This window comes from Eleutherodactylus coqui, chromosome 2, assembly GCF_035609145.1.
Source record: "Eleutherodactylus coqui strain aEleCoq1 chromosome 2, aEleCoq1.hap1, whole genome shotgun sequence".
NCBI lineage: Eukaryota > Metazoa > Chordata > Amphibia > Anura > Eleutherodactylidae > Eleutherodactylus > Eleutherodactylus coqui.
This window is the reverse complement of record NC_089838.1, coordinates 17,386,203-17,408,990: the sequence shown is the minus strand read 5'-3', so window position 1 is coordinate 17,408,990 and position 22,788 is coordinate 17,386,203. Positions and strand designations below refer to the sequence as shown.

At 44.6% G+C, this 22,788-nt stretch overlaps 1 protein-coding gene across 1 annotated transcript in view; it reads right to left on the bottom strand.

The window, feature by feature from the left end:
* The window catches only part of FBXW11 (F-box and WD repeat domain containing 11), a 56,934-nt gene that overhangs the window by 3,462 nt on the left and 30,684 nt on the right, over positions 1-22,788 (bottom strand). Inside the window, exons 4-12 of the mRNA XM_066590416.1 lie at positions 17,104-17,290; positions 16,924-17,014; positions 14,899-15,036; positions 13,008-13,126; positions 11,909-12,158; positions 8,053-8,171; positions 5,894-6,004; positions 4,149-4,227; positions 2,841-3,029 (exon numbers count right to left, since the gene is read on the bottom strand). Of these exons, the coding sequence (XP_066446513.1) occupies positions 2,868-3,029; positions 4,149-4,227; positions 5,894-6,004; positions 8,053-8,171; positions 11,909-12,158; positions 13,008-13,126; positions 14,899-15,036; positions 16,924-17,014; positions 17,104-17,290 (1,256 nt within the window). The 3' untranslated portion in view covers positions 2,841-2,867. The remainder of the gene's footprint in view (positions 1-2,840; positions 3,030-4,148; positions 4,228-5,893; positions 6,005-8,052; positions 8,172-11,908; positions 12,159-13,007; positions 13,127-14,898; positions 15,037-16,923; positions 17,015-17,103; positions 17,291-22,788) is intronic.

Sequence of the window (22,788 nt, the reverse complement as noted above, 5' to 3'; positions counted from 1 at the left end):
TGGATTTTTGATCATTTTGCTGGGAGTCTCATTCATCCAATGTCTTTTTGTCGCTTACAAAATCCATACATTTTCAAAGTAAACTTTTGTATTTCAACCAATAACCTTCACAATGCTTCCCATTCCTGTTCTTATAAGATGTGCAATATTATAACATTTCATCTGTCTGATGATGAAGTTCGGCAACTAATAAATTTTGCAACATGTGTTTTTGACAATGCAGACAAAAGTGAATTGAGAATTCTGCTGCACAGAGCAGTGCATTGTGGGCACTTAGGCAAGTGTTCAACTGTCATGCGACCTCACATCTTCAATCTGACAGGTCCAAATGCAAGAAGCAATAATATTCAAAGCAGCTGTGTAACACTTATCAGAAATCCAAGCACTTAGAAGGAGAAGTTGAAATCAAACAAAAAAACTCTCTCAGTGTGATTGTAACATTGATATAAGTTCCCTTGAAGGGAACCTCTAGTACCCTGTTGTACCGCATCTAGCTTGGATACAGATGTGATACGTGTGGGCATGGAGGCTCTAGTACCCTGTTCTACCGCCTCTAGCTTGGATACAAGATGTGATACGTGTGGGCATGGAGGCTCTAGTACCTTGTTGTACTGCCTTTAGCTTGGATACAAGATGTGATACGGGTGGGCACGGAGGCTCTAGTACCCTACTGTACCGCTTCTAGCTTGGATACAAAATGTGATATGTGTGGGTATGGAAGCTCTCGTACCCTGTTGTACCGCCTCTAGCTTGGATACAAGATGTGATACAGGGGCATGGAGGCATACAGGTTTTGTATGGTATCCTTCGGCATATCAGTCCACATTTGCTATAACTGAGCCTCTAGATCATGCAAACTCCTAGGCTGTCAAAGTTGTCATCCCAGATGGTCCCATACTTGTTCTATTGGATACCGGTCCGGCCACAGAAGTGTGGCAACGTTATGGGGCTTCCTGTGACCTCCTTGTGTGTGCGGCCGAGCATTATCCTGCTGGAAAATGGCTTTTGGAAGCCACCATGAGAGGAACACATGTGGCTGCAGGATTTCCTGAACATATCGCTGAGCTGTCATTGTACCTTGTACCACTACTAGGGGTGACCAACTGTCGTATGCGATGGCCCCCCGAACCATCACACCAGCAGTAGGGGCTCCACAGCAAAGACAGAATAGAGGCACTCAACCCGAGGTCTCCAGACATGAACACTGCTGTCATCAGTGCCAAAGCTAAACCTGGATTCATTGTTGAAGACAACCCAGTTCCACTCTGTTACAGTCTAGTTTCGTCATTCAAGACACCACTGTAAACGGAGGCAATGGTGGATGGGTGTCAAAGGCAGTACACCGTGAGAGCAAATGTCCTTCAGCCAAGTGCCTTGCAATGGTTCCAACAGACAAAGGGGCCTGTAACAATGGTGCCACCTGTCTCTGGATGATTGACATTGACAAGCATGGGCAGCTTCAATTGTTTCAGACGATCCTCTCTACTAATGGTCTGTTGAGGGTGTCCCAAGCCCAGTCGCCGTATGTGTGTGCCCTCACACATCCTAAAACCTCTTAACAGTCTGGTCAGAACGGCCCAGGTGGTGGGCTATCCGTCAATATGACCATCCAGCTTCTTGCATTCCATAATGCGGCCTCTGAAACTCTGTTAACCGGGCATAATCTCTTTGATTGCACCATATAGGCATCTAGTGGTCAACAAGATCTACACAAGCGGAAAAGGAAGTCCGCTACACACAAGTACCATCTGAGCGTCTTTTTATAGGCCACGGGTGGAACCACTTTTAGGGCCTCTGGTGGCAAGACCGTTCATCTAATCATTTGCATTTCTGCCTGAGATGTAACTGCATGTTGAATTTTGCACAAAATCACAACTACTACGTGCCTGATTTTTTTTGACAATGTATAAAAAGAGAAAACACAACAAGAAATCAATACAAAACTTTATATTTTCATTAATACTCCACTTACGATATTTAAACCTAAAACGGGAATGTATCATCTATATTTTTTTAACTGCTTAAACCGCATAGCAAAACATTGTATTATCTGTATATGACTATGGAGGCAGTAAGCTTCCCTTTGCTGCAGAGATATGCTTTACAGCAGCATTTAACCCTTTCCAATCCACTGTCTGAAGTCTGAAAACATTCTGATTGAAGGCTGTACAGCTCCGATGTCTGAAGATGTCCGGCAGAGTATTCTTACTGTATATTACTGGCCGCTCTGTTGTCGGGGGCCTCTTCAGCATGCCCCATACCGCAGTACTGGCTCTAGCCAGCAGACGGCGCCATTGTATAATGGCAGAAAAAGAAAGCCCTCTAGGAAACCCTGAATCCAAAATTGGATTGCAAAGGGTTAAAGATTGCTTTAAATCAGCCGGGTGGACTAGCCACACAACTGACATTGACTTTTATGGGAGATTGCTCTAGGTATGCCCTGCGACCTCTGCAGAGGTCATTATACAAGGACGGGAAGGAGGTGACCACCACCTATGATGAATAGCAGGTCCTCTGTTGTCTATAAAGAGGTGTTACTTTTCCTCATACTCCGGCCTCTGCTGATAATGAAACGCGTGCAGAGAGGTCTTCTATAAAGCACAGAAATGACCGGACTATTAAAAGGCTTAGCTACCTGTGTGAATGATTTTTTAAATACAGATTGAATTTTTTTTTTTTAATTAACAATTCCTAAAAATCCGTTTAACACCTTGATATGTGCAGTAGGTAATTTTCTGATGATACATTCCCTTTAAAAACAAAGTGAACTCCCCAAGCAATAAAGTGGTATCAATATCTGGGATGTCGCACCTCTCTTTTCCCATTAAACCTAAAATTACCTGGTAAGGAATTAAAAGTGCATGATGCTATCTGGAGATGTAAGTATATGTCCTAGATGGAGAGCGGGTTTCATTAGGAGCACTTGTAGGAACATTTAAAAAATCCCAGATCAAAATGGTATCATCATGGGAGCTGCTAATGATTTGGAATTCATCAAACTGAAGCCGAAACACGCGTCCAGAGTGTTCCTGAAAGGGAGTACAAGTCTGTTTACAAATTGGGTTAAAAGTGGGCAACAACAACAAAAAAAATGCAAATAACTGAATAGTCTAATGGACAGCAATATCAGTGATTGACAGCCACTTCTTTATGCACAGTCCTACACTGAAAGGAATGGCCGATAGCTCCGCCCATTGGACTGTTCAGATCAGAATGTGCAACGGTTTAAATGAATAAAATACAAGTTCTACTGAATCTTTCCCCATAACACTATATATAATCTGCTCAGCTGCTCCTGCTCGACAACATGATGCCTGCAGTTTGGACAGTGTGTTTGAGCTGACGGATTCTCTCCAACCCCTCCAGCAGTTTTGGACAAGCTTTGTTCTTTCTGCAGGAAAAGGACCTTCGTTTTGGATGAACAGAGCTCGTTCTACAAACAGCTGTAGCTCCGGTTTTATCACTTGTACCGACATGCTTTTGGTGTCACTTTAAGGCAAAGATTCAGGACCAGAGCTACAGCTGTTTGAAGTGGGGTCGGGAATACTGAATTTATAGCTATTACTTTTCAGTAATTATGCAAAAAAGGGAGACCAGCAGTAGCAGAGATCTTTGATTCTCTTGTCTCTCCCTGTGCAAGGGGGAGATGTGACATGACTTTTTCACCAGTCCACTGGTAGATAGATCATGAGGGTCTCGACAGTAGAATGGCCAAGTACAAAGTGCTCGGCTATTTCCACCAGCACCAATGAAATTAATGGAGCAGGAGCTAAGAAAGTCCTCCATTCGGAGATGTGAGAGGAAGTGAAGAGAACAAACGAAACAGGGCCCCCATTTTCGGGGAGGGTAATTGGCTGAACTGGATAGACGTGTCTTTTTTTTTTCTGCCAAATCACACTAGGTTACTAAACCCTAAACAAGACTTTACCAAGCAATTACTTCAATACTATGCTACAATACTTCTGTAATGCAGTGTATTATACCTGTCAGCCATGGAAAATTGCTACTGACCGTGCCATTTGCAGGATTGAACTGATCCTGGCTATTTTTAATATAGATTTACTCCTGCTAGGTCTCTTTTAGCGTTTAAAATCACAGCAATGTTATTCTTAATAAATCATAAATTCTGTACTGTCATTTATACATACCACCAAAGTACGCAAACATAAGGTGCTTGCAGGAGCTCGTGGATCCAAGGCAGCTTGCAGATCCCAGACCTTTATTTTTCTAGAAGAGATGACAGGAATACAGTTAAACTGGAAGGCACAGTTAAGAAAAAATTCTAAGTAGTAGTGAAGAACATTTTTGTCAGTATAGCCCACAGCAATCAGCCAGAAATCAGCTTACATCTTATGTTCCAAAGCGGAATATAGCTTCCGATTCGGCCATCTGCGGCTGAGCCTCATAGCAGTGTATTATATCAACAATCAAACTTAGTGACATTCAAATCTTATGGTTGGACAAATATAAAAAAGTTATAGAAAAGTTAAAAAGAAAAAAAAAGGAATAGTAAAAATGTAAAATTTATCTATAACAAACAAAAACTCAAACAGCACTGCTGTCAAAAAATACACACGGTATATACTCGAGTGTTGGCCGACCCGAGTATAAGCCGAGTCAATAAGTTTTACCACAAAAAATTGGTACACTTATTGACTCGAGTATAAGCCTAGCTATACTGGAGTATATGCTAGGTAAAGAAAAAATGCAATACTCCCCTCCCAGCAGGCGTCTGTGTCCCCGACGCGATGGTCTCCCCGGCGGTGCGGCAAACTGCTTGAGAATTCTCCCCGCTGTCATCTCCCTGCTTAGCTTTGAATTCCCGCTGTGTAGGTAAGCGCTGTGATTGGATTGAGCACTAGGCAATCACAGACGCTGCTCAATAAACCAATCACAGCCATTCAGTAATGTTATCCACTGAATGATCGAGCGCCGGCTGTGATTGGCTGGCGCTCGATCCAATCCCAGCGCTTACCTACACAGCGCTGACAGCGGGGGAATTCAAAGCTGAGCAGGGAGAATTCTCAAGCAGCTTTACGAAGCTCAGAGACGAGTGTGCAAATCGTACGATTTCAGGATTTTGCTTTAACCCTTTCCAATCCACTGTCTGACGTCTAAAGACGTTCTGATTGAAGGCCGTACAGCTCCGATGTCGAAAGACGTTTGGCAGGGTATTGATACTGTATATTACTGGCTGCTCTGTTGTCGGGGGCCTCTCCAGCATGTCCCATACCGCAGTACTGGCTGTAGCCAGCAGATGGCGCCATTGTATAATGGCAGAAAGAGAAAGCCCCCTAGGAAACCCTGAAATCCAAAATTGGATTGCAAAGGGTTAATACAGATAGTGAAATTGAAATGTAAAAAAATAAACATCACCATTAAAAGTTCTTTAAAAATATGTTTAGCATGAAAACTTGATTTAAGCAATAGGCCATTTTCTGATGACACATTCCTTTTAAAACTACTACGATGCTCATCTATTCATTGAAAAGATTCTCTTAGGCTGCGTTCATACCTGCAGTACGTATATCACCACAATTGTGCGTCTTCCGCTTTTGGAGCAAGCAAAAAAAAAAAAAAATTAAACTTCCCTTCCCGCCATTGTTTTCAAAGGAACTGATTGCTGTCGGTTTGCTTCCTTTTCATTGTTTTTTTGCTTTGTTTTTATCATCGATCATCAGAAACAAATAGCGCTGCAGACTGCACTATTGGTTCTGGTGAAAGGTAAACATAACAGAGCAGAAGCAAACCTTTTTTCGAAACCCCATTGAAAGTAATGGAGAATAACGGAAACATTTCATTCTGTTTTTCTGCTCCAAAAACGGAACAGCAAGATGGAATTGTGCCAGAAAGCCTTAACGCAGGCGTGAATCGGTCCTTACGGGATACATACCCATCATATGCGCCACTGACAATTCTCTTGTTGTCAAATCTTATACAGCGGACAAGTTCTTCATGGCCTTCTAAAACCCGTAAACATGCTCCACATTCTATATCCCATAATCTGTTAAGGGAAATTCAAAAAATAGATTATTTAACAAAAATATCAGTTATGTGAAGTATAACTGCAGGAAGAAAAACAAAAGTCCGATGTTTGACACCTCAGGCGAAATGTTAACGTTAAACGCACTACATACCCTATTTAACAAACTGTACGGGTTAGGGCGCCTGCACACGAGCAGAAATTCCACGGCGGAATTTCCCACGCTGGAAGCCTGCTGTTAACAAACGCAATCCTATGCAGACGGCCGCGGTTTGGCCGCGCAAAATCTCGCGCGGCAAACAAACCGCGGCATGTCCTATTTCTGTAGGGGGCTCGCAGAGCCCCGCACAGAGACGTCACTCACCCGCCGCCGGCTCCGGTCTGCGCATGCACCGGCTGCCCGGCACATCAAACAGCCGGAGCCGCGGGTGAGTACGCGCTGGTCCCTGCAGGCGCTCGGGTCCCGTGGCAAGAATCCTCGCCGCCGGATCCGAACTGCCCGTCTGCAGGCGGCCTAAAATAGAGATTTTTGCCCAGGCACCGGCTTGTGTGCGGCTTCTAGGCCCCAAATATTTAAATCTTCCCAACACACAGCACCCAATTAAGCCACCTTGAAACGCGTTATATGACCTGTCTGCTGTGTCCCAAGAAACCAGGCGAAACACTACTGTCACGGAGAGGGGCCAGGTCTAGGGAAAACTCAAAATCTAAGCCCCAAGTTTAGTTGGAATTTCAGTCTGACCGTCCATATACATATATTTTGCTAGAATGAGGACATTTCCCCAACATTCATTGTGTATTCTTAGCTCTAAAAAGTTCTTGCAAGTTTCTGGAGGCCAAAAGAGCAAATAAATTGGTCCCAAATGCTAGAAAAAGTTTTATTAATTTAACACTAGAATTGCAGTTGCAGTCCCCATTTGCAAGCATAACTATTGTAGCTATAACTATTGTAGCTTCCACACGGGCGACAAAGATTTGCTTGCAATACGACAGCGCTTCAAATCTACGTGAAGCCCGTGCTTTCCAATAGGTTCTTTCACATTAGTGATGCTTTGTGGGCTGCTACATGCTCTATACAGCCGCGATTTGCGATGTTTTCCTTATGGAGCCTTCCTTTCTGTTGCATCGCATCACATGAAAACGCGGTTTTCGTGCGGTGCAATTTTTACAGTAGGATATCCTACTGTAAAAGCCCAAAAATAAGCCCTAGCTGCCAATGAATGGCTGTGATTGGATCATCAAGCTCCATAAACGGAGCTTCCTGGAGGCGGGGTCTTTCAAAATCCTGACCAGGAAGCTATGGCAGAGAACTTCAATCATGTGCTAGGGAGCTTCGGGAGACGCGCGCCGGAGCCAGACAGCGCTTCTTAGGTGATATTTTTGTTGTTTGTTTAGGCAGCTAGGGCTTATTCTTGGGGATGGGCTTACATTTTAAGCCAGTGCCCCCACAACCCTCTGAAACTCCTTATCCTAAGGATAAGTCATCAGTATTGGAGTCATGGGAAAACCCCTTCGATAATAATTTAAGTCTAAAAACGTTCCAGCGCATTTTCATTAATGTTGGTTTTTATTTTAACAACTAATAAAATCCAGTTGGCTTCTAAATTTTTAGGAGACAAAAGGCAGTAGAGCATTTATTTTTTATTTTTTTTTACAGCCCGAGGGTGGATTCAGACGACCGTATATCGGCTCGGTTTTCACGCTGAGCCGACATACGGTGTCCTCATCTGCAGGGATGGGGGGGACGGGGGGGGGGGGGGGGACTGAGCTCCCGCCCCCTCTCTGCCTCCTCTCCGCCCCTCTGCACTATTTGCAATGAAAGGATGCGGGATGGGGGTGGGGCTAAGTTCCAAGAATTAGCCCCCCCCCCTCCTTTTTGCAAATAGAGCAGAGGGGCGGAGAGGAGGCAGAGAGGGGGCGTGAGCTCAGAGCACTGCTCCTGGCTCTTCCAACCTCCTCCCCCTGCAGAGAGAGACGACGTATATTGGCTGGACGTGAAAACCCCGTCGATATACATTCGTCTGAATCCAGCCTGAAGAAAGTCTGGAAACTTGCATGAAGCAACTTACCTGATAGTATTATCTGAAGAGCCACTTACAACTAAACGATCCCGATACTGTAAACAAGCAATGCCACGTTTGTGCCCATTTAGTGTGCGAACAAACTCACAAGTACTTGTGCTCCAAACCTAAAAAGAGCAAATAAAAGATGCGGTCAATTTTTTTGTAGTGGAACAAAACACATTACTAATCAAACTTCTTCCTTTAAAAAAAGGACACTGAACATAAAAATGTCCCCAAAAATTCAAAACCCCCAAATTCTGCAGTATAGGCCTTTCTTTTAATCCTTCTACTTCTCATGCTGAAATGAAATATTGTCAGATAGTTCATCCATATTGGGATAAGATGAGGAAAGAGCAAATTAATATGAAAGCACCCTTCACTAAATTTGGCCTTCTGGCACATGAGCTGTCACTAATAGACATTTGGAGAGTGGAACTCCTTAATTTGCGAGCATTTACATGCTATTCTAGTTCTTGCCCCGTAGTGACATGATTCTCATTAACGAGCTTCTGCTGTCGGAGGTAAAACGCATGGAGCATTTACCTAGAACGCTCTCTGATCACTCTTCTGTGCTAATGACAGTAAACCTCTAAAGTCTTTTTGGCACAAGAATGAGGAAGTTGAACATCTTCTAGATCCCACTATTGAACACAGTACTTATTTCTTCTCAACTCGAGGACTATTTCCAGATGAATGTGGGATCAGCCAGAGGGGATCATGTGTGGGATGATATGAGGGTCTCTTTGAGGGACTCTGAGTCTCGTGTGGCGCAGAGTGTAAGCTCCCGCCTACGACCTGAAGGTTGCAAGTTCGATCCCCATATGCGTCAGGTAGCCGGCTCAAGGTTGACTCAGCCTTCCATCCTTCCGAGGTCGGTAAAATGAGAACCCAGCTTGGTGGGGGGTAATTAAGTAATAATTACCTGAAAGCGCTGCGTAATAAGTTGGCGCTATACAAATACCAAGATTTTTTTATTTTATATTGACCTAATCAGTGGGAAAAATCTGAACAGTTGCAAGAAGCTCTTCGTAAGAGAGTGTTGATGAGATGGAGGGAGCTTATGTTCAATCTCCTTATGAGCCTAATGCGGCTAGTTGGAAAGAGATGCAGGAGGTACTTCAGACCCACAAGCTAGAGATGGCCAACATAAGGTCTTTCCCAACACATCTTTATTATGCAGAGGGGAAAGGAAACAGGATATATGTTAGCAGTAATTGTTAGATCGCAAAACAGATATTACAGAACATCTCTGAAGTCAACGGCCAGAACACTGACGGCTGATACAGGCATGATACTCGATGCTTTTTCTATAGCGATCTGTATCAATCTGCAGATGTGAGATGCCCAAATCCAAACCTATCTAGAGTCAATTGATCGCCCAACTTTGTAGAGGATAGGAATTTCTTGGAAACCCCCTTGCCGTTGGAGTTGCAGGAGCCTATTGCTTCCTTGCCCCATAATAAGGCACCTCGTTCAGATGGCCTTCCTGTTGAAATAGTCAAGACTTTTCGGGAAATATTGCTACCTGAAATTCTGACGGTCTTTTATGAGGCCTTGGAAAGGGGCGATATACCAGACTTAATGCGAAGTGCTAGTTGTGGCTCTCCCAAAACCTGGAAAGATCCTACACTCCTAGGCTCGTACGGCCATCCTCTGTGTCAAAGGCCATGGCCATCTGTTTTTCTAAACCAACAATAATTGATTTGAGGATACTATACCATAATTTTCAACTATCAGGTGTTGGATTGGGAGTAATGTGCTCCTTGAATGCTGTAGGTAGTGTTGGTGAGGATAGGCTTCGTGCCCATGTTTATTGCATTGGTTCAACTACTCTGTAGGGCGCTCAGGGCTAGAATATGGCTGAATGGTGTTCCAACAGGGACGTTCACGTTGGGCAGGGGCACACGACAGGGCTGTCCTCTATTTCCCCTGCTCTTTGTGGTTGCCATCAAGTCATTAGTGGCATGAATTAGCGCTCATCCACGGATTATTGACTTTAAAAAGGGCCAGAGGAAAAAATTGCTTTTTACACAGGCATAGGGGGGGCATAGAAGCCTCTGTATAGCACGGCATAGGAGCCTCTGTATAGCACGGCATAGAAGCCTCTGTATAGCACGTAGTTTATCTCATCTCACATTATGGAGAATAAGGGACAAGTCCAAGCTTCTCCCGGTGGATGGACAGCCTATGGGTGATGTTGGGTAGCCCCTTGAAATGCTCCTCTTTAATCACTTATTTTGGTAAAAATCTTTTAAAATTACTTGGAAGCCACATTTGCTTTATGTCCAGCATAATTGCCCTAAATGGATTTCACAGCACTATTTACAAATGGACAGTAAGTGAATGTATGCAGTTAAGAAAACAGTGCTATATGACCCCAAGACAGTGGGGGCGCTGTCTAGAGATGTTATGGTAGCACTACACACTGAAATACAAATACCTGCATAAAGTCAGTTAGCGCAGGGGTCCTCAACTCCAGTCCTCAGGGACCACCAACAGGTCATGTTTTCAGGATATCCTATGGGGAGAACCCCTGTGGCAATGTCTGAGGCACTGACCATAATTACATCACCTGTGCAACACTGAGGAAATCCTGAAAACATGACCTGTTGGCGGTCCCTGAGGACTGGAGTTGGGGGAACACTGAGTTAGCGGATGGTAGAAACACAAGAATTTCAGTTTTTGAAAGCTTCCGTTTCAGGTAGAGACACAACAGAGTCAACAGACTGACAATCACTGGTAGTTTGTAGTAGCGCAGATGTGAGATCATGAGAAGTAGTACAGATAGTCCCCGACTTGCGAACATTCGAGTTACGAATTTCGCTAGATACGAACTATCTGTACTGCACAGTATGATGTAATGCTATGGCACAGTATGATGTCATGCTATGGCATGACATCATACTGTGCAGGGACCGGGCAGGCTTCTATCAAGCCTGATAGAAGCCTGTCCAGTCACATCGCGGTTGCGGGGCAGCCGGGGGCCTTCTGAAAGGCCCTAGGGCTGTCTATGCAGAGCGCCTATCAAGCCGTGCGCTTGATGGGCACTCTGCATAGGCAGCCCTGGGGCCTTTCAGGAGGTCCCCGGCTGCCTAGCAACCACATAGCGTCCCGCGATCTCATCGTGGGACGCTGTACGGGCCCCCTGAACGTCGGGTGCAGGCTGTTTCTTACAGCGGGCACCCGGCGGCAGCAGTTCCGACGAGCCGCGCCGCTCGTCAGAACTGTTAACACTTTAAATACCGCTGTCAGAGCGGTATTTAAAGTGTTAACAGTTAGGACAAGCGGCGCAGCTCGTCGGAACTGCTGCCGCCGGGTGCCCGCTGTAAGAACAGCCGGCACCCGACGTTGTATGGAGCGGGATCCACCCGCGATCCCCTCCATACAACCATTTGTTCGACTTGCGAACAAAACAGACTTGCGAACAGGCTCCCGGAACGGAACCTGTTCGCAAGTCGGGGACTACCAGTATATAACTGTGGCTTTTAGCGGTTAACGTGTGGGTGTCAGTCATGTAACGTGTCATCTGTCATCACTTTCCTGCCTACATATAGATCCAAGGTAAATCTTGTCTATTGAGAGATCTATTTAATACAACTGGTAGTTTCGGGTACAACCAAACATCTAAGAATGCAATAGGCGAATCAATCATCAGGTTTGAGATTTGCTTTTGACTAACTAAATAGGCAAATTGATTCTGCTGCTGCATCTGTGGAATGGCAAATCTACAAAACAGGCAAAATAATTTGCCTATCCCGAGTGGTGTTGTAATGGGAAATTTGTCATGTGAGCAGCTTAGTGCTGGGGAGACATAACTCCAATCCCAGAAGTTTGCAGCTATTCCAAAACTTATTGCACTCACCTTAATTGTCCTATCACCAGAAGCTGAAACTATATATTTGTCATCAAAGTCAACTACATTAACTGCTGCACGATGACCAACTAGAACACGCCTCAGTGTGATATCTGTGGGGGATGCCATATCCCAGACAGCGATCGATCGGTCCTTAGAACAGGTAACCATTAAACCATTGCAGAATCGAAGATGAAGTACGGCTTCATTATGATGAATGAGCGTGTTCAGCACCTCGCCGCTATTAACATCCCAAACTCTACAATAGAAAAACAAGACACTTGTTAAATGTTTGAAACACCGAAAGGAACTTTAAAGGGGTTATCCCGCGCTGAAACGTTTTTTTTTTTTTTTTTTCAATAGCCCCCCCGTTCGGCGCGAGACAAACACGATGCAGGGGTAAAAAAAAACCCGTCCAGTACTTACCCGAATCCCCGCGCTCCGGTGACTTCTTACTTACCTTAGTAAGATGGCCGCCGGGATCTTCACCCACGATGGACCGCAGGTCTTCTCCCATGGTGTACCGTGGGCTCTGTGCGCTCCATTGCCGATTCCAGCCTCCTGATTGGCTGCAATCGGCACACGTGACGGGGCGGAGCTACAAGGAGCAGCTCTCCGGCACGAGCGGCCCCATTCGGAAGGGAGAAGACCGGACTGCGCAAGCGCGTCTAATCGGGCGATTAGACACTGAAATTAGACGGCACCCTGGAGACGGGGACGCTAGCAACGGAGCAGGTAAGTGAATAACTTCTGTATGGCTCATAATTAATGCACAATGTACATTACAAAGTGCATTAATATGGCCATACAGAAGTGTATAGACCCACTTGCTTTCACGGGACAACCCCTTTAAACGCTCATTAAAAAGCAACTACTCCGTTTCCAATCATTGCTCGTTTTACACAACCAACTTTTACATAGCACACTGGAACAGGAGGTCATTAAAAAGAATATGAGCCACCATGTTGGAAACCTTGACAACCTTTCGTCTTTTCGGCTGTGCTTGTGTAGATTAGTGGCTATATTGTAGTTTCTAACGAGGTTTGTGAGCATCAGGGAATGACAGCAGATATACGTTGCAGTAAGTGTACTTAATATGAGGACATACCTGACGGTGGAGTCTGAAGAACCAGTAACTATGACTCTTTCATCATACTGTAAACAAAGGACCGACCCTGTATGTCCCGTGAGGATCTTTAGACACTCCAAGGTTGTTTTGTCCCATATCTGTGGAAAGCATTTCACAGCTTACTCTTTTTCACAACATTCTACATTTCGCTGCACAGTAATTACACTGCATTATAACTACGGCCTTTTACACGGGCCGACGGTCATCTAAACGACCACATGAGAGCCGACGTCACCGCTAAGGTAGCCGGCACTCACGCTGAGCGTTTAGACTGAAAGATATCGCAGGCTTCTCGCTCAGCGCTTCACCTTTTATGTGAAGCGCTGACCATTTACACTGATAGATGATCGCTCAAAAGTTAAGGCCTATTTACATGGAGCGATGATCTCTCACACAACAGTTTGAGTGACGGCTTTGAGCGATCATTTTACATAAACTATTAAGTAGCTACTCCGCTACTTAAGAGCAATTTAACGTGCAAATGAAGCCTTTAGCTGAATGCAGTTAATAGCCCGAGGGCTCTTATCTGTATTCAGACCGTTTGTTCTCCAATGGGAAACATTGCTATCAGCACTACCCACGGAGAACTACTGATAAGACAGAACTACGATTTTTAGGTTGGCCTGAAATTAACAATCAGCTGGCAGTGCACGAAAAGTGCACGATGGCGGTGCGTTTAGACGCAATGATTATCGCTCAAACGATCGCTTTTTAACAAGTGACAGTTTTGAGCCATCATCTTTGCGTACTTTATAGTAGCCAATGCTACTATAGAGCTATGCAAGCAGAGTGGGACACAGCCAAGGCTAATAGAACAATACAGCTGTTTTGCATAATAAAACAGCTGTATTTATTCTCCACTCTGACTGCCAGTTTCCCCACTGTGAATTCACAGCAGGACACAGGCACAGAGAATCTTATCAGCACAGCCTGCTCCCCTGATAACAGCTGATCACTCAATTCTAGATCGCATTCAACAATCAACGACTTGTGTGCGAAAACTGCACGATGTCCCTGCATTTACACAGAACGAGAATCGCTCAAAAGACGGTTTTGAGCGATTCTCGTTGTGTTTAAAAGGGCCTTAAATGAGCCATTAACTGTAAAACGGCTAATCTACATTAGGTTATGTTAATGAACCAGAAAATGTTTTTCTCGGTCATGGAAAAGAAAAAATTCCATAGGTGGAATTTACTAAAGGCTGGCGATGTTGTGCCAGTTAATAAATAAATGTGGCGTATCTTTTGCCTATGTACACCAGGAATGCACATCTACACCACCTACCGGCTGCCATAGATTTGCGCTACAGTTGCACATTTTTAGTGTGAATCATAGCAAATCCATTTTTTTTTTTCGCCAAGCCCCAAGCACTTTAGATTGGAGTAACAATCCCCACAGTCCTTGCGCAGCGGCATACATCAATTCCCTTTAATGTGTTGTGCAGCGATATGCCAAGTGCTATAACTTTAGGCACAGGGGAGTGCATTCCATTGCTTTTAAGATTCTTTATATGATGAATTTCCCCGGCACGCACAATTATCACGCATATATATTAACCGTGTCCTAAACAGGATTTCCACACAAAATAATTGGCCATATACTAGTAAACAAAATAGTGGCCAAAGTTTGTTACTAAGACACCTTGCCAGAATGTCCACAACACAATAGTGAAATGACAACAGGAAGAACCCAGATAGTAGCGGCGAATTCGGAATTGCTTCTCATACTAATCAAAATTATTACATGGTGACAAAAGTTATATTGCATATTTTGGGGAAGCAAATTCTATGACGACCAGTATGTTGGCACTTCTGTTTTACACCGACTGGCCAAATCCAGGACACCCCTGTAATAACTGACGACAGCTTACCTTAATGGAGTTATCCCGCAGTCCGCTGATTATCTTCTCATCGTCATACTGAAGACAGTAAACTCCTTTACTATTTTCAGAGCGGCACTGAATTCTCTGTAGATTATGCCTTCCACATCTCCAGTTTGCTTCTATTGTCTATAAAAAAAAATAAAAAATTTTAAGTATAGGCAAAGGGATAAGCTACGGTGGCACAGATCCTTGCCAAAAGATCCTTCCATGGAGAATGACACATTTTGAGGCAAAGCTTTCAAGCTAGCTTTGGAACCAGAAAAGTTCACGATGGTACCATTAAACTTAGCATAAAAAGTTGTGCAGGACTTCCAATTTTTAGCTATTATGATCATGTAGTTCCAAATGTATTAATAGCTAAAAAAACACCATTTTATTGCAACCCCCCCCCCCCCCCTCCGCAGGAACCAATAGCTGTAGAAACCTAAAACTTTGGGAAATTTCTTTTGATACCATGGGCGTACAATACACACATTTTTAACAAAATCTGACATATGAAGGTGGGGCGCATTAGACCACATGTCGGAAAGGGGTTAAAGGGAAGCTATGAGCTTGAACACGCTGTTCATACCTCAGCGGCACGTTACGCAGCAGGTGGAGCCGAACAGATTGATATATAGTTTTGTAGGATAAGACTCAGTATAATATGCATTTTATTCATTTAGTGGGCGGTCTTAACAGTGATTGACAGTTTTCTCTCTAAGCAGAGACAGACCCAGATAGATGTAAATCACTGATAAGACCACTCACTGGACCACTGAAGGCCCTTTTACACGGGACTGTCAAGTATTAAAGCACCTGACAGCTGTCCCAGCGATTATCACACCTGCGCCTTCACACAGGAGTGATCATCGCTCAGTGAATGGAGGCAGAGCGGGCCTGGAAAGGGCTTATGGACACCTACCTCCATTCATAGTAAACAGTGTTTAAACCAAATTATGCAGTGGCAAACAAATGATTTTTGGGTCTGCATGAAAGATCCGATCAGTGATAATTAACGATGTATCGCCGATCGTTCTTCCGCTGAACGCATTTACAACAATTGGCGTGTAAACCGCTCGATCTAACAATTATTTGCATGATAATTCTGCCATGTGAAAGAGCCTTAAGCCCGGTAGGGGAAGGGATTTACATAAATAGAACAACTTACACTTACATATCAATCTGCTCGGCTCCTCCTGCTGCTCCATAACATCATGCCTGCAGTTTGAAAATTATGTTCAAGCTGACAGATTCCCTTTAAGCCATATCCATAGGAATGTTTAACCCTTTCCAATCCATTTATTTTTTCTAATCCATTCTCCCCAGCTCCAATTTATTTGGAGCTGGGGAGAATGGATGAGAAAAAAAAAAACACATATTCCTTCAACCTCTTGAACTGACAGAGTTCAGGTGCTCACTACAGGTGGCACCCAGCGGTCACATGATCGCCAGGCCGGGAGGCAGAAGGGATTTGCCCCAGGGTGCAGGCTCCCGGCTCGGCGATCATGTGACCGCTGGGGGTCAGGTAACACTGGCGGTCACATGATTGCCGGCCGGAATCTCTGAGCATTACATAGCGCTAATTGAGCGCTATGTAATATGTAAAGGAGAAGGCAGACAGGGTTAAAAACCCTTTCTGCTTTCTCCTCGGGGGGGTCCTTGATGAAGATCAGTGCAGCAGTGCATCTGTACCCGATGTGTCTGATGATCGGGTGCAGATGCACTCCTGCACTGCAGTGTCAGGCCTGTCCCGACATCGGAGCTGTGGAGGGAAATGATGATGACGGGGCAGGCCCGACATTGGATTGGAAAAGGGTTAATTGACATGGATTCCACTCAAAATAAAAATTCCAATATATGTATGCAATATTTTAAACCAGGAAAAGGTCACGGGTTTTCCTTCCTTCGCTCTTGTACACCATGTGTAATACTTTACTAGAATCATTATGTCAAAAAATATTAGAGACTGACCATCTCTTTGAACCTATTAACCCCCCTTCCAAAAAAAATTTAAAAATACCAATCCTTTACCTCGATATCTTCAATAATTTTGGGGTAGAGTGATCTGTAGAATGAGTTTGGTGGACCGTCCGTTGGTCTGTTTTTAAAAAGATATTGATCCCTGAAAGACACAGACAAAAGATAAGAAGACAACAGCTTAGCTCCGGTCAGTAAGGCATTGGGACAGTGACTGAACGGAAAGACACTCACCATCCTCTCCTTTCCGATAAACCCTTCCACAGTGGATCGGTACGGACCATTCTCTCAATAAGTTTTTTCCACAGCATGCCTTCTGAAATCACCCGTTGCCATTCTTTACATACAAGTTCTGCTGCACACAGCGATCGAGCATCCAAGTAGGACAGTATATTTTCTGCAATATGCTCCAAGCCCTGTTCTACAAATGAACAGAACCATCAAGAAATGTCAAACTGGTGGAAACTTTAAAGACCATTTACAACACACAAGAAACAGGACAGTAACATCAGGCTCATTCGGACTTTAGAGGTCACTTGATTCAGGTAGCCGGCTCAAGGTTGACTCAGCCTTCCATCCTTCTGAGGTCGGTAAAATGAGTACCCAGCTTGCTGGGGGGGTAAAAGATGACTGGGGAAGGCAATGGCAAAAACCCATTACGATGTGACGTCCCCCTAGGAGTCGGTCATGACTTGGTGCTTGCACCAGGGGACTTTACCTCATGCAATCCTTACCGATGGATGCAGATTCATGCACACAGCCATCGGTTGAAGAAGCTGAGCAGATTGATCTATAGTTTTTGAAAGAAGATTCCGTATAACTTCTAATTTATCTACAGTTCTGCTCATTCTGAGCTTTGAGGTCCAATGGGCGGTCCTATCAGTGATTGACAGCTACTTTTTTAATGCACTGTAATACACAGAAAGCTGTCAATCACCGATAAGATTGTCCACTGGACCTCAAAGCTGGAAACAAGAATGAGCAGAGATCTTCATATATACATACATCTTAGTCTGACGTGCTGCGTTTATTATCAACGCTGCCCTCATGTGTATGCATTAGGTGATTACACACTGTGCCTCTCACTCATCATCACCATAGCATCTACAAGGTGGGCCATGGAATCGTTGTCCGGCACCACACTGATGAAAGCGGTCAAAAAAAACAAACAAAAGTCTGTTGCCCGTAGCAACCAATTGCAGTGCAGCTGTCGTTTCATATACTGCTGTTGTAAAATTAAAGCTGTGGCGTGAATGGTTGCTATGGGCAACAAAGCGTCTTTCGGACAGGCTAATTTTCCGTGGCTCAAACTGTACAACAAACTTCATTAGAATGATGTTTGCTGGGAAATTTTAATTAGATGTGCTAAGAATATAAGAGGAGCCTCCTGAGGCTTTTCAAAAATTCCACCGGTATCTACAAAAGTAGGCCAGTGGGGCGATACGCAAGGGGACCTCCATGTTGGGTTGCCCTGAGTATTTGTGTATTCCTTTACATTTTATCTATTATTCCTAATCCCACTGAACCATTTTCCTGATCATGGAGATTTCTATACACGGACGGCAGTCACCGGCCTGCGACCGGCTGTCTACTAGTAAATGGATAAACTTCAAGTTATACTGAATACTAGAGATGAGCGAACGTACTCGTTTCGAGTAATTACTCGATCGAGTACCGCCATTTTCGAGTACTTCAGTACTCGAGTGAAAAGTACTCGGGGTCGCCGGGGGGCGCCGTGGGTGAGTGGGGGGTAGCAGCGGGGAACAGGGGGGAGCCCTCTCTCTCTCCCTCTCCCACCCACTCCCTGCTGCAACCCCCCACTCACCCACGGCGCCCCCCGAATTTTTTCGCCCGAGTACGGAAGTACTCGAAAATCGCGGTACTCGGGCGAAAAAGGGGCGTGGCCGAGCACGTTCGCTCATCTCTACTGAATACATTTCCAGAAAGCCCTATCAATCTGCTCAGCTCCTGCAGTTGTGACATGTTGCCTGCAGTTTGGGGATCATGTTCACCGACAGATTCCCTTTAAAAAGGTATGGGTGCTGTAATAAAACACCACAGGGACCAAACGGACCAATACATTGGAAAACTACAGTTTTCTTGCAGATTTTAGATTTTTCCTGTTAACACAACAGAAATTAGCAGATAAACGAAATTCAATACTTATTACCCTGACTTTACAAATATCCCACATGCCGCACCCTATCTCCCCCCCCCCCCCCCCCCCCCAGCGCTCCATGACACACACAGGCCTCAGAAATGGAGGAGCACTTTGTGGATTTTGGGGCCTCCTTTAATTGGGCCAATTTTTCATCCCCATTTCCAGCAAACCATCGTTTCTTCTTTCTCCTTGTTCCACAAGGGGACTTGAAGATGCAATACACCGCACTGCTTATGTAGTGCAGTGTATTATTTCTAGCAGTCACGTTCATCATTGACCCTCAGAGGTCATCTAAAAGGGTTAAATCACCAGGATCAGAGCTAAGCTTCTGAGCCCCCTGATAATTGGCGCAGCACATGTACGGCGTGATGCGTGAACTACTGACCCGCTGCGCCGTAATAGATCAATTAAAACAAACTCTTCATTTAGCATAATTAACAATATTGTCCTTGTTCCCCATAGCAATCAATCACAGCAAAGCTTTCATTTCTCAAGCTGCTGAGGTAAAAGCGTGGAAACAGCGGAGCGCATCCGTGCAAGTTTCACACAAAGTCCTCAAAAATCCACCGTCTGAGCAAGCAGAGAATTGGACGTCCCGCAGCCGACCGCATAGAAGGTTCTGCACAAACATCTGCAACGTTATCCCTACTGACGGCAGCAGTTCCCAGCCCTGAAACGCGGCGACGTTCTCTCTGTGAGAGTATATAAACTGTAATGGAAAGCGATGACGTCATGAACTCTTTAGTGTTTAACCCCTTAGTGACAGCCCTATCGTAAAACTACGTCCTGCTGTTGCAGGACGTGTATGAAGGGAGGTAGCGGCGCTATCTCCCTCCATACAGCGCGGGCATCAGCTGTTTATTACAGCTGACACCCGCGGGCAATAGCTGCGCTCGGCCGTTCGCGGCTATTAACCCTTTAAATGCCGCTGTCAATTCTGACAGCGGCATTTAAATCCTCCGAGCGCTGTTTGGGGGTCCCGCACGGCCCCCCCACGGTGAGATCGGGGGATCCGTGCAGGTGTCATGGCAGCCGGGGGCCTAATGAATGGCCCCAGGGCTGCCTTAGCAGACTGCCTATCAAGCCATCCCCACAGGGTGGCTTGAAAGACTGCCGGTAAAAAAGCAGTATGACGTAATGCTATAGCATTACGTCATACTGCAGGAGCGATCAAAGCATCGCATGTTAAAGTCCCCCAGGGGGACTTCAAAGTAATGTAAAAAAAATAATCAATAAAGTTTTTTTAATTGTTAAAAAAAAAAAAAAAAAAAAAAGTTATAAAAGTTTAAATCACCCCCCTTTTGCCATATCCATTAATAAAAAATCTAAATCATAAAATAAAAATATGTATTTGATATCGCCGCGTCCGTAAAAGTCCGATCTATCAAAGTAGTGCATTATTTTTCCCGCACAGTGAACGTCGTCTGAAAAAAAAAAAAAAAGAACGCCAGAAATACACTTTTTTAGTTGCCCGTCTCCCAGATAAAACGCAATAAAAAGCAATCAAAAAGTCGTATGTATTCCAAATTGATACTATAAGAAACTAAAGGACATCCCGCAAAAGATGAGCCCTTGCTCAACTACGTCGACGAAAAAATAAAAAAGGTATTGCGCGCACAAGATGACCGCAGAAAATAATTGAAAAAAATTAAATATCTTTAAAAAACAAAAAAATACAAGTACTACAGCAAAAAAAATACTATACAAGTTTGGTATCGTAGCAATCGTACTGACCCATAGAATAAAAATATCAGGTCGTTTTTGTTGCAATTTGTGTGCTGTAGAAACAGGACGCACCGAAAGATGGTGGAATGTCGTTTTTTTTTCCATTTCTCTCCGCTAAGAATTTTTTAAAAGTTTTTCAGTAAATTATATGGTACAATAAATAGTGCCATTGAAAAATACAACTCGTCCCGCAAAAAACAAGCCCTCATACAGCGACGTCGATGGATAAATTAAGGAGCTACGATTTTTTAAAAAGGGAGTAGGAAAAAACAAAAAAATGGAAAAAAGCAAAAAAGCGCCGTCACTAAGGGGTTAAGCCGCCTTCCACCTTTCGAGTACAGTTGTTACCAAATCTAATGTAAGTACCTAGGGGAGAAAAAAACCCACCTGTCTACGTGGAGCGTATGCGCGACTCCACCGAGGAGAGCGTTTTGTGCTATAACCTGTAGGAAAGTAGACAACCACATCCCCCGCTCATATTACTACAATGAAGTCAGAAGTCAACTACCAAACAGATGGACTGGCTGTGCCTGTGGTGACAACAGTGTACTTCTTCCTAGGCCCCCATGTTCCCCGGACCTTACACCTTGTGAGGTTTCCTCTGGGGGAGTGGTAGGGACTACATACCTCCCTCTTACCACCCACCAGACAATCATGATCCGCTACAACATGTGTGGCAGGAACTTGACTACAGGCTCCATGTGTGTTGGGGTGGCATATATCTATATTACTCCCCAAATCCACACCATTCGCAATCTGATTAGCTGTTTGGATTTACTCATTCCCGGTGATTGGTTATTTGGGTTGGCTGATTCACGGGGATTGGATATTTAGGTTGGCTTGTGTAGAAGTGGGGAGTAAAAGGTTAATATGCGTTGGGTAACAAAGGGGGGGCGGGGTCACATTAATCACCGCTGATATACAAAACATTTATTTTGTATTTTTAGTTTGTTTCCATCGATATCAAATTTATCGGAGTGACATTAAACATGAGTAATAACCCTGTAGGTGGTTTTGCCATGACTATTGGGTGATTAGTCTACCCCAGCAGGTACTCTTTACATGGAGATATTGCCTCCCTAGGCCATAAATTAAACGTAGGATTTGATCGGTTTAGCTTAAATCTCTTGATCCGGTTGACAAAATCCCAGCCAAGTTGTGGAAGTGGTGTTGGCCAAATTCTGTTCCAAAGCCCTTTATAGCCATCAACAACCCACATCAGCCATGACTCCTACTCCAAGCACTCTCTGGTCCTATCAACATCAACTCTACTGGAGGCCAAAGTAGGACACAGCAATTTACTCCTACATACAGAATCCACCATGATACTTGTCTGCTACAGTAGACATCAGACAAACTATAAGGCCGATCAGTGGTTGGTATGTAACGTATCAGCTGGTGCTTCGGGCTGCTTGTACCGTGCATCTGCTCCTCGGTTAATCATTACATCTAAAGGCTTCAGGAGACAACAGTCCCACTCCTAAAGTTATACATGGGAAGGAACACATCCTTCTGCCAAGCGCAAAAGGTAATTGATATCTATGCAGTGCATATATGAACGTAGTTTACATGAGATATAGGTATATAGTGTGTAATGTATGCAGCAGTAATCAAGAAATACACTGAATATTAAAGGGGTTGTCCCGCGCCGAAACGGGTTTTTTTTTTTCAAACCCCCCCCCCCCCCCCCCCCCATCCGTTCGGCGCGAGACAACCCCGATGCAGGGACCTAAAGAAAGCTTACCGGAGCGCTTACCTTAATCCCCGCGCTCCGGTGACTTCTATACTTACCGGTGAAGATGGCCGCCGGGATCCTCTTCCTCCGTGGACCGCAGCTCTTCTGTGCGGTCCATTGCCGATTCCAGCCTCCTGATTGGCTGGAATCGGCACGTGACGGGGCGGAGCTACACGGAGCCCCATAGAGAACAGGAGAAGACCTGGACTGCGCAAGCGCGGCTAATTTGGCCATCGGAGGGCGAAAATTAGTCGGCTCCATGGGAACGAGGACGCTAGCAACGGAGCAGGTAAGTATA